Raw genomic sequence first — 11,475 nt, 5'->3', positions numbered from 1 at the left:
AAAACACCAGATTTAGCTTTATTTAATGATTTTAAGTCATAAACCTTAAAATTCCATAATAAACGTTTGTTTTTTAATAATTATGTTAAATATAATTCTGAACGCACAAGTTCTTCTTCTTCTTCTTCTTCTTTTAAAATTATGGCTTCAGCCCAGTGGGACTATTTCGCCAGTATCAAGGTATTGAGAGGTTTACAAACGACAAAAATTGTACGGTTGTACAAGACAGTGTACGGTGATTTGTTAGCTCTTGTAAATCGATAGCTAGTCTTTACAAGAAGCACGTGGACTACCGGCCGTTGACTCCAAGATGGTGGTTAAACGCGCTTGAACGCACAAGTTAAGTCGATGCAATTTCAAAACGCATCATTGACATTTCATACGTCAGAAATGTCAACATTGTCAACCAAGATTTTACTTAAAAACTTCTCACGTAAAAGTACAGAATTTCCAGAGATTTTTGTTATAATATCGTAAAGAAATGAGTGATTCCAGTGATGACGGTGATCTAACGCCTGTGGATGTTGCACTTTCCTCGCTTTAGTGAGGTGAAAAGTTTTGTGTTACACACGGGCGCAAATGTATTTTACTTCTCGTGTGTTGAAACACTCGCGGGTAAAATACAACTTTGCACCCTTGTATAACAAATAACTATTTTAGGAGTGAGTAAATAAATATACGGTTTTCAATTAAAATACAAGGTTTTTAATTAAAATATTTCTTTTCAAGTTTGTATACTTCTATATTTGCAGTACTAGTTACAGTGCCACAATTATTTCATATTTAAATTAAGGACGCTAAGCACGAAAAATATTGTACAATGTATGCGCTTGCGATAGAGATTGGAAATGGCGGGTACTACAATGAAGAATCATGCTTAGTGTCCTTTCCATAGTTTTAGTAATAATTTTTCGGCGAAGCAAAGTATCGTAAGGGAAGGTGTTTTGGATACTGTTTTTAACTTTTTATATCCCAAATACAAAAATGACATGTTGCCAAATTCCTATCCAATCTACCCATCTGGATTTATAATAAACTGACTGTTGTACTGGGCAGATTAGGTAGTTAGATCATGATAAGTCTGCAACAATTTTGATAGCACATAAGCACACGCAGTGCAAGTGTTATTTTAACGTCAAGATTCTATCAAATTACGACTTCTATTAAATAACATTTGCACTGCGTGTGCTATCAAAATTGTTGCAGACTTATCTTGGTCTAACTCTAGTACCTAAATTAGACTGGTTTTGTACTAAAATGATAGTTGGATTACGCAAATTATCAACTTCCGTGAAAATTAGTGCCTGCGCTAATTAATCGAATTAGGTTGTCTATCCAACAGCGGCCGTGGCAAAAACGTCGGGACAACGGAATTCAAGTATCAAGATGATAAGTGTCGTACTATATTTACGTAACAGTGTTGTCAGCATAGCAAAAACCACAAAATAGCACTGGAACGCCGTCAAATCTCTAATCCCACGACGCTTCATTTTCCGAACAGACTCCTATAATTATAAGGGCCCTCCGAGATACCGACTACGCATTAATGGCCCTCCACACTCGTGCGTGAATCGCGGCGCGAAGCCGCCAACGCGAGTGTGGAGTATAGTTCGCCAATCAGATAAATCGACTCCATAATCGCGTTCGCGGCTTCGCGTCGCGTAGTGGAGCGGGCTTTAAGGGCGCTGATTAGCGAACTAGGCTCCAGACTCGTGTTCGCGGCTTCGCACCGCAATTCGCGCATGAGTGTGGAGGGCCCTTTATAGGTGAAGCACGAAGCACATTATTCTGAGCGAAGCACACATCAATAGGTACTGTTGCCGCCACATGTTCAGCTGTTTGAGTTACGGTAACAATGCTTATTTTTGTCCATGAATTACAAGAAACAACTTTGTTCCGCTGTTTTTTCCTGTGCTTAAAAAGACGGGATCAATTATTGACAACTGGCCGCAGACGTTCGGAATTTTTATTCTATTTCATTCGGTTTCCGTACGGAATGACAGGTGGGAACGGGATGTCGCTCTACAAATGCATAGCGCTATCTCGCTTGCACATGTCATTCCGTACGGAAACCGAATGAAAATTCCGATTTCCGAACGTCCGGAACGTCTGCGGCCAGGGTAAACCGTTTATATTTATTACTAAATAAAAATATAACAAAATAAATCATTATTACTTTAATAATCTGAAAAAGACAGGCATTAGGCAGTGAAAAGTGATTACAGGTAATTAACATAAGTTGTGCCCCGTTCTTAATGGTACAAACAATGGTAAGTGAATATTGAATACAGTTCTGTTATCATTTACATTATTTTGATCACGTCTAGTATATCTTTCCTTGTATATAATATAAAACCCTAAACACGAATTCTGTAGCTAAAGAACTACTAATTGTCATGCCTACGTTTTATATTCTTTTATCCTTCTTTTTAAATTTAAAGATAACACCACCCGTATAAATCACTACATAGTATGAAACAAAGTCGCTTTCCGCTGTCTGTTTATCCCTATGTATACGCTTAGATCTAAAACTACGCAACGGATTTTGATGCGGTTTTCACCTATCAATAGAGTAATTCTTGAGGAAGGTTTTAGTGCAGTGGTTCCTAATCTTTTTAGTACTGTCACCCCTTTGACTAACTACGGAACTCAATTTTACCCCTCCATAATCATTAATGTTTTTTCTTATAGATAGGTACCCCCGTAAAATGCCAGTTTTACCCCCATGGGGGTAATTACCCCCAGGTTAGGAACTGCTGTTTTAGTATATAATTTATGAAGGTTTTGTGTAACCCATGCGAAGCTAGTATTATCTAATGCTATTACTGGAATTTCATTGTAGTTGATATTGATTTCAGACAACTGCAGTAACAACTACCCAGAAAAAGGTCGGAACCAGTAATGCTCCACCAGGAGGCATCCGGAAGAAATCGGGGCCCAAGTTTGAGCTCACTGAAGAACAAAGAAGGGACATAAAAGAAGCATTTGATTTATTTGACACAGAAAATACTGGAAAAATTGATACAAAGGAGTTAAAAGTTGCAATTAGAGCCCTTGGTTTTGAACCTAGAAAAGAGGAAATCAAAAAGATGATTGCGGAAATTGATAAATCTGATGGCAAAGTATCGTTTGAAGATTTTCTGGACTTGATGACAGTGAAGATGGCAGAGAAGGATACAAAGGAAGAAATCATGAAAGCTTTCAAACTGTTTGATGATGATGAAACTGGTGAGTTCTATTTAGCATTTGACAATTTTAACCCTTTTTGATGGACACTTTTGACATCCTTTCTATACCATCCATTTACTGCTAAAGATGGCCACAGTAGGCCGAGCACGTTATTGGCGCGACAGGGTTTCGTCGCGAGATAGACTACCCGTCTTTTACTAACTGTATGAATTAAAGGGGGATGGGTAGTGTCTTATGTCGCGGCGAGATACTCTCGCGCTAATCACGTGCTAGCCCGGCAGATGCACATGGTTACAATTTCATATTAAACTTCATGCATTCCAATATTTAAGGACTATGTACCAGGGACCGGCCCGCTATCCCTTATCCGGGTTTTATAAGGGTATTGCATAAGGCTTAACTCACCATACCCTTTGCCAGACGAAACCCTTCATTTTGCTTTTAAAAACCCTTATATTTGTGTAGCCGGTATGTCGGTAGCCCAAATACCCTTACAAAACCCTTATCATCCGCTCACCAACACCTTGCATATTGCTTATAAGGGTTAGCCTTATAAAGGGCTTCCCTTTTAGCATATAAGCGTGCTAATTTAAGTCGTCTACCTTGTTCATAAAGCACACATTACTTCGAATCCGAGCGATCGTCGGCGGCGACGGCGGCGTTCTTTGACTAGGCACGTATTTTCTTTCCTTTTCATACACTAGCGTAGATAATAATATATACTAATCCTGTCTCTTTCACGCAAAGGGAAACCTTAAAACGCTTAAAGATAAGGGTAACCCTTATTAAGGGCTAGCCTTATTTTTGGTTAGCTTTTCGATAAGGGTTAGTCAAAGGTAGGGGTATGAATGGGCTTGCAGATCAAAAGGGAAAGACTTTCAATGTGTTAGCCGTGTTTAAGGGACGCCCATTGAAAGGGTTTTATCGCGGAAAGGGTTGTCCGGTCTCTGCTATGTACCACTTCTATAGGGTCTTTGACTATTAGTCAAAGACCCTGAAGAAAATCAGTTAATTTTTTCGAACTGTCAAAAACGATTTGCTACTATGGAATTTATATGAAACACTAGCATGTGACATAACAATCAATTATAACCTACTATTTTATAGTTTTATACGGGTTTTAAAATAGAAATTGTCTAAAAATAACTGCTGTCTATGTTTCTCTATTAATATTCTGGTGCATGTGGTTTCATGCATGGTGTAAAATAATTTATTTTAAATACAGTCAAATACCCTATTGACACCTAGCTGCCAAGTGGTATATATAGGTAGTTCTCTTGAAGAACAAGTAATCCAAATCAGCCAGTAGATTTGTATGAATGATATGATTTGTATGTTGGTCTCTGCCACTGATATAAATGTGCAGTGTTGATAATGCTCACATCTCTTGTATCACCTGTATAAGAGATAGTTTTACCAATTCCCAGTACTCAAACCTAGGAGCAGCTTCATGGTTGTAGTAAGTATTATAGTGGAACCACATGGACCAGTTATTTAAGCATTTTGCCTAGTCTACATTTACTTCATTGTGTGACCAATGCTGCAATGCATTATTCCTTGTCTAGGTATAAAAAAACTTAAATGCACCTGCAGCTATGTTACATCTTGAAAAATGATTAGGCTGGTCCACACAAATCCTCAGGTGAGGTAAGGCACATCCTCACAGACCTAAAAGACTAAGCTACTTTAACCCTCTAAGTCCTATAAATTCTGCATAAGAAAAAAATATAAAAAGATTGTGATACCGGTCGTTTTTAGGGTTCCATACCCAAAAGGTAAAAACGGGAACCTATTACTGAGACTTCTATATCTGTCTGTTCTGTCTGTCTGTCCGTCCATCTGTCTGTCTGTCACCTGGACGTATCTCATGAACTGTCATGAGAGTTGAAATTTTCACAGATGATGCATTTTTGTTTCCGCTATAACAACAAAATCGGCATAAAAAATCATGTCTTAATTATGTCTCTGGTTAAGCAGTTTAGGTCGGATACTATTAACAAGCTATCCTACATCAAACATGCTTCTTAAAATGAGAATCTGCATGCTGTTATATTTTTGTATATTTTATGGCATATATTGACATCTTTTTTAACCAGGAATTCAGTAAAATAAACTGTTATTGTGTAAATAATCTAAAATTGGCTCCATAAAAATCCAGGTAAAATCTCTTTCAAGAACTTAAAAAGAGTGGCAAGGGAACTTGGCGAAAATCTAACTGATGAAGAGCTGCACGAAATGATAGATGAAGCAGACAGGGACGGCGACGGGGAAATCAACCAAGACGAGTTCTTACGCATCATGAAGAAAACTAGCCTTTATTAACGCACTAAAGTAAGGGGTCATCCATCTAAATGTGACCAGGTGTGACAAGGGGGGGAAGGGTCAAAAAATCGTCAAATTCGTGTGACGTAATTAATGGATGACTCCTAATATTTGGCTTATTTTCATACTTACTGTACTCTTGGTTGGAAGCACAAATTATATTCTTCAAAGGGATAATGAAATTGTAGCAGCTACAGAGAGGACACTTGCAACAAGTTATTGGAATAGTTACCTATATTTTTATATAAGTGTTGGAAAGGAATGATACATATTGTAAGTACAGGACAAATGAAGTTTTGTTAAAATTACTAGTCTAATCTGTAGAACTTTATTATTAAAGTATTCTATCAACTTTTGAGGTATTTACAGGCTTGGTTTTATAAAAATCTGAAACCTTGAGTCTGACCAGATGAGTGATTTAATATATCTCTATCAAGATCCAATTAGCCTTAGTTGATTTAATAACCAAAGACTATCTGCATAAGAATAAATAAGTTTTGTAATATCAAACTATCGAATTATTATAATAACATGATAAATAAGGATTCATCTTCTCATCTTAGAAACAAATTTATTTATGTAACTTTTCCAAATTTGGCATACTTAATTATATAATTTAGAAATGCATGTTTTCAAAAAATACATAGAAAACACATGCCAGTACTTAAAACATTCCATGTTAGTCATTTGATTGTTAAATTTAAGGTATTTTAAGGTAAATAATAATATTTGTAACAAAGTACTAATCATGCCAGATCTGAAAGTTTATATTGTTTATTTCGTAAAATACATGTTTCTGTATAGGTGCAAAATGTAGAATAAAATATATGGCACCTGATGTTGAGCATTTATTTCATGACAGTAATAAATAAAGGGTGGGCCAGTGATAAATTCTCTTTTCGTATAACGAAACGTCTTTCGTTAAAATGCATTTATCATTGGCCCACCCTATATTTAGCTTCATTGTATAATCAGCAGCAGATACATTGAAGCAACTTATGTGACCACATAAGACATGGTATAAAATCTAAGAAAAAATTGTGCCTCTAATTCATTACCTAACATAGATGTCACTGTACATCCAGAATACAGGAGTTCTAGTTGTCATTTCAGAATTCAGTTACCTATGTAGGGGAGAGTGGGTCACAGTGAATCAGTGAATCACTTTTTTTAAAGAGCTGTAGTTGCGACATTTTAACTTCAATTTGTATCGTTTCTTTATCTAAGCCTTTAGAGTATCAATCTAACTCTTAAACCTTTTTCAGAAAAAAGCTAAAAGGAAGGCTAGAAATAAAATAATATGAAAATATAAAAGTGAATTATTCACTGTTACCCATATGTGGGTAACAGTGGATCACCGTCTGATTAAACAAAACTATAAGAGGTACTGGATTGTTTAAGCATTTATCCATTAAAATATAATAAGTTTTATGATATATGTGCAAAATTTTGATCATATCCATTGATCATAATTTTTCAGTTTTTCTTTTCAGTGTGCAATGATTTTTTATCTTATTTTTTGCATACTGGCTACATATTGAAGACCAGAGATTTCGCTCTTTGTGTGGAAATTTATATTAGTTTTGTGCTTCTAATAGTTCTAATATCATTATTTTCGTTGATCCACTGTGACCTAATATCATATAATCTACTCTTCCCCATTGATGGTAGTTGCATGCTTAAAATAAGGTAATAAATCGATTTTTCATTCATTAAAAACATATTTACAATAATGAAAGAATTTGTAATCACAAGCCATAAAGAAAAAATTCTTTTGAAAAATGATGTAAAAAATAGATTTACAGCTGCGTGGTAGCTGATGCTCATTACTGCGAATTTTAGTTCTGAACGTGAGATGGTATCTAGTTAGGTAAACGGAGGGGCGTAAAAGCGGTAACGTCGTGAGCGCATACCCTTGTACAAGTAATGTTAGTAGTTATTGCAAAAGATTCACTGTTACCTGTGACCCACTCTCCCCTAACCATATAGTGCCACCTAGTTTGGCTGGCACACTTGAATATGAAGGCATAGTTTTTATCATACACCTCTTCTACTATAAATAACTTCAAACTAACATTATAACAAAGCAGCTATCCAAAGTATTTGACAAATTACACAGCTATTAATTACTTGATACTGACTGTATCACCAACAAAATGAAAAAGCAGACAGTTTAGATCAACATTATATATAAGTGTTGCTATGGTTAAAATGATAGAATATCTACATCTGCACCATATTATACTACTCTTTGATCTACACACTGCCATGTTGAGGGCTATCGTTTTTTTGCTCACCAGTCGGCGCCTCTGTTGATGGTGGTCCAAAAGACTAAAGAACAGCTGTCAGTTATTGAAGTGACAAGTGACATTTGACATTTCGAACTATGGAAAAGACCACCATCTACACTAGCGCCCCTAGCGGCGAATTCATACGCGTTAGCCCTCATTCAGCAATTTCAGCATTGTCCTAGACTAGAGCTCAGTAGCAGTGCCACAAAATATAGTTCTTAGCTGTTAAAACTATATGGGATTGCTGTCACAATGAAACTATGTTAAATACAAAATTGATACCCTTTGTAGATTTATGGGATTTAAAAAAAAAATATATAAATCCAGATTTCTGAAATAATTTTAAGATATTTATCTTAATTGTGCCTGTGTAAATGATATGAACTTATTTATTATTATAGATAAAGTTATTCATATCAAATAACCCTTCAAGGGGCAGGCCGCCGGGTCGTGGTCTATTAAGTCATTTAAATTTAAAATTTGATTCATTGAGATAAAATCAAAATTCCAACTAAAAAAAATGACATTGCCACTTGAAGGGATAAACAATATTAAATTTAATAATGATGCAAAATATACACATTTCCACCATAAGATAACAGAGTTTTTAGATAACGCCATATATAATTTTGCCCTTAAATAACTCTACACTTAAATCTTATAAAACTATAGCCTGTGCTTGCTCGGAAACAAAAAGTATTATATTAAAATGTAAAAAAAAACTAATTTGATGCAGCAGATCTCTCAACGACATTCCCCTCAGGTTGTCCAAAGTAAGCTATCGCACACATGTTCACAAATAACCCTATTTCAACAACTCCAGGTATCATTTTGATGGTTTTGTTGACATGATCCCAGTCCAAGTCTTGATTGGTGAACATCCAGTCTAGAATGAAGTTTCCATTATCAGTCACAACAGGCCCTGCCTTAGCGACAGCACTGCGCAATTTCACTTCTCCTCCAAACAGATCCACAATTTTGTTTCTAATAGGAACATAAGCCATAGGAATAACTTCTACTGGGATCCCTTTTTTATATCTATCTCCAAGTTTAGAAGAGTCTTTAGTATAATCAGCAATAACTATATTTTTTTTGGAACAGGAAGCCACAATCTTCTCTTGTAGCAAACAACCTCCCCCTCCTTTTATCAAGATCATGTTGGCATCCACCTCATCCGCTCCATCAATGGTAACATCAATGCGAGGGTTCGTATCGAGTTCCCCAAGGATTAGGTTATGCTTGAGAATGAGCTGTTTGGCTTGGAATGATGTAGGAATACAGGTCACCTTCAACTTTTCAGTCTTTACTCGTTCTGCTAGCCGCTGCACGGCGTATACAACTGTCGATCCGCTGCCGACGCCGAAGACAGAATTATTCGTCACAAACTTGTCTACCGCCTTGTACGCTGCCACTTGTTTTGCTTTTTCTAAGGACATGTTTATTTTAGTACTAAAACGAACGCTAGATACGGTGACCTGGTACTTTACCAATGTAACTATAATGTCATTTAGTATCATAAAATGTATTTTTGGAATGTTTTTATATATAGGTACCTCACTGTAAACAGCAAAATATATGAAGCTTTTTAACCACGTGGTAGGTATCCTGCAGACGAAAATGCACCATATGAAATTTAAACATAAGGTTGTGCAGGTTGCGTCAATCAAGCTATTCAAGTTAGCTACGCTGTTCTTGTTTGCCCTTGTCGAGTTGTCGCGTACTTTTGTCCTCAGAATAAATTATTCTGAGCTTTTGTGATTTTGTGGCTTTTGTCAATCATAACTGTCATTCATAGCTGTCAATGTTAGTTAAGATGCGTTCAGAAAACAGAAAAACAAATTCAAATATAGAATAGAAAATAGAAATAGAAAATACATTTATTTGACGCCACAACATAGTACATAAAAAAGAAAAGCATGCAGACAAAAAACATTTGGACGCCAAAAAGGATCCCCACTCAGCATAGTGCCGCGGCAAACCGTGGCGCTGGTTTTCTGTGGGGACCTGGCTTAATCTAAAAATAATGGCGACACGTACGCCAACGACACACAAATAAAATTTACATTGACATAAAAATACAAACATTATTAAACAGAAAATTAAGACAAACAGAATATTAATAACCGCCTTTTTTAAATATATTTATAACGAAAGTTATAGGCCTCCAAATGTATGTGCTATTGTCGGCCCAACAGAGTGGGATGAAGCGATAATGCGAATAAGACAACAGATCGCAGCACATGTTGGAAGCGTTGTTTCGAAGCGTTTGGAAGCGTTTCACGCGGTTTTTAACCGATTACAATATTTTAGAAATATAGTTTACAAAAGTTTAGAAATATAGCCGGTCAAACAATTGTCAGTAGAAACAGGCGTGAAATTCAAATTCTGAATTCTCTATGGCACGATAACCCTTCCGCCAAATTTTATTAAATTTGGTAAATTTGCCTTTTTTTCTATTGACGGAAATGGCTTTAAAGGTCCCTCCACACTCATGCGCGAAGCCGCGAACGTGAGTGTGCCCTTAAGCTCACTCCAGACTTCGCGTCGTGATTCGCGCATGAGTGGGCAGGGGCCCTTTATAGTTATACAGTTGAAATTTTCACAGATGATGTACAGTCCGTTAACTCTGAGAATGACCTTCGGATTTTAGAAAGATACATCGGGTATCGGCGGTGACACGCGAAGGTGATACTGCTGTTCTGCTTTCTTATTAACTCGCAAAAAGTTTTAAACTTACCGCAAAAAGTTAAGGATACCTATTGTCTCAATGTAAAATAATAATGACATTATGCTTAATTATCGGTTGATGACTAAATGAGGGCTATCGTTTTTTTGCTCACCAGTTGGCGCCTCTGTTGATGGTGGTCCAAAAGACTAAAGAACAGCTGTCAGTCATTGAAGTGACAAGTGACATTTGACATTTCAAACTAAGGAAAAGACCACCATCTACACTAGCGCCCCTAGCGGCGAATTCATACGCGTTAGCCCTCATTGTAAGAACATTGTATTGTTGTTTTCTATGGAGCGACATGTTCACCTCGGTGACAACCTCTTAAATAAAGAGCAAAAAATAGGGGGCACTTTTGGGGGGTAAATAAGAAAATTAAAAAACAAAGTTTTGCAAACTATATCGTGTCATACATCAAATGAAAGTGCTTATTGTAAGAACATTTACAATATTTTTTTTAGAATTTTAGGATATACCTATAGTTTAGAAGTTATTAAAGAAAATAGGAAAGAAATTACCATTCCCCCCTTTATCTCAGAAAGAAACAACTGGATCTAAAATTTAGAAAAAAATATTAAGTACACAAAATAGTTCTTTACCTAAGGATTACAGGAAAATCTATTAGAAATATATACAGTCAAGCGTGAGTCGAACTTAAGAAGAAAAATGCGGTTAGGCTGTTTTAGGGACACAGCTGCAATAGTTTACGTGAAACGTGGTGTTGCTATTGTGTGATGTATGGAACCCTTAAAAGGCGAGTCCGACTTCGACTCGCACTTGGACGGTTTTTTTTATAGGGCCCTCCACACTCCGCACACGTGGAGGGCCTTTATGAAGCGGTCTCTGACCATGCTGAGCGCTGGTGGCCTAGCGATAAGAGCGTGCGACTTGCAATCCGGAGGTCGCGGGTTCAAACCCCGGTTCGTACCAATGAGTTTTTCGGAA

At 36.6% G+C, this 11,475-nt stretch overlaps 2 protein-coding genes across 2 annotated transcripts; one reads left to right on the top strand and one right to left on the bottom strand.

Moving 5' to 3' along the window:
• Positions 1–2,109: 2,109 nt before the first annotated feature.
• LOC134741399 (uncharacterized) lies at positions 2,110–6,349 on the top strand. The gene is made up of 3 exons (XM_063674167.1): positions 2,110–2,270; positions 2,859–3,228; positions 5,348–6,349. Exons 1-3 carry the CDS (start codon positions 2,256–2,258, stop codon positions 5,509–5,511), a joined length of 549 nt encoding a protein of 182 aa, XP_063530237.1. The 5' UTR covers positions 2,110–2,255; the 3' UTR covers positions 5,512–6,349.
• Positions 6,223–9,536, bottom strand: LOC134741398 (ribose-5-phosphate isomerase). Its single transcript, XM_063674166.1, has one exon. It carries the CDS (start codon positions 9,317–9,319, stop codon positions 8,525–8,527), a length of 795 nt encoding a protein of 264 aa, XP_063530236.1. The 5' UTR covers positions 9,320–9,536; the 3' UTR covers positions 6,223–8,524.
• Positions 9,537–11,475: the final 1,939 nt, after the last annotated feature.

This window comes from Cydia strobilella, chromosome 5 (assembly GCF_947568885.1).
Source record: "Cydia strobilella chromosome 5, ilCydStro3.1, whole genome shotgun sequence".
NCBI classification, from domain to species: Eukaryota; Metazoa; Arthropoda; class Insecta; order Lepidoptera; family Tortricidae; genus Cydia; species Cydia strobilella.
This window is presented reverse-complemented; position numbering and strand designations above follow the sequence as displayed.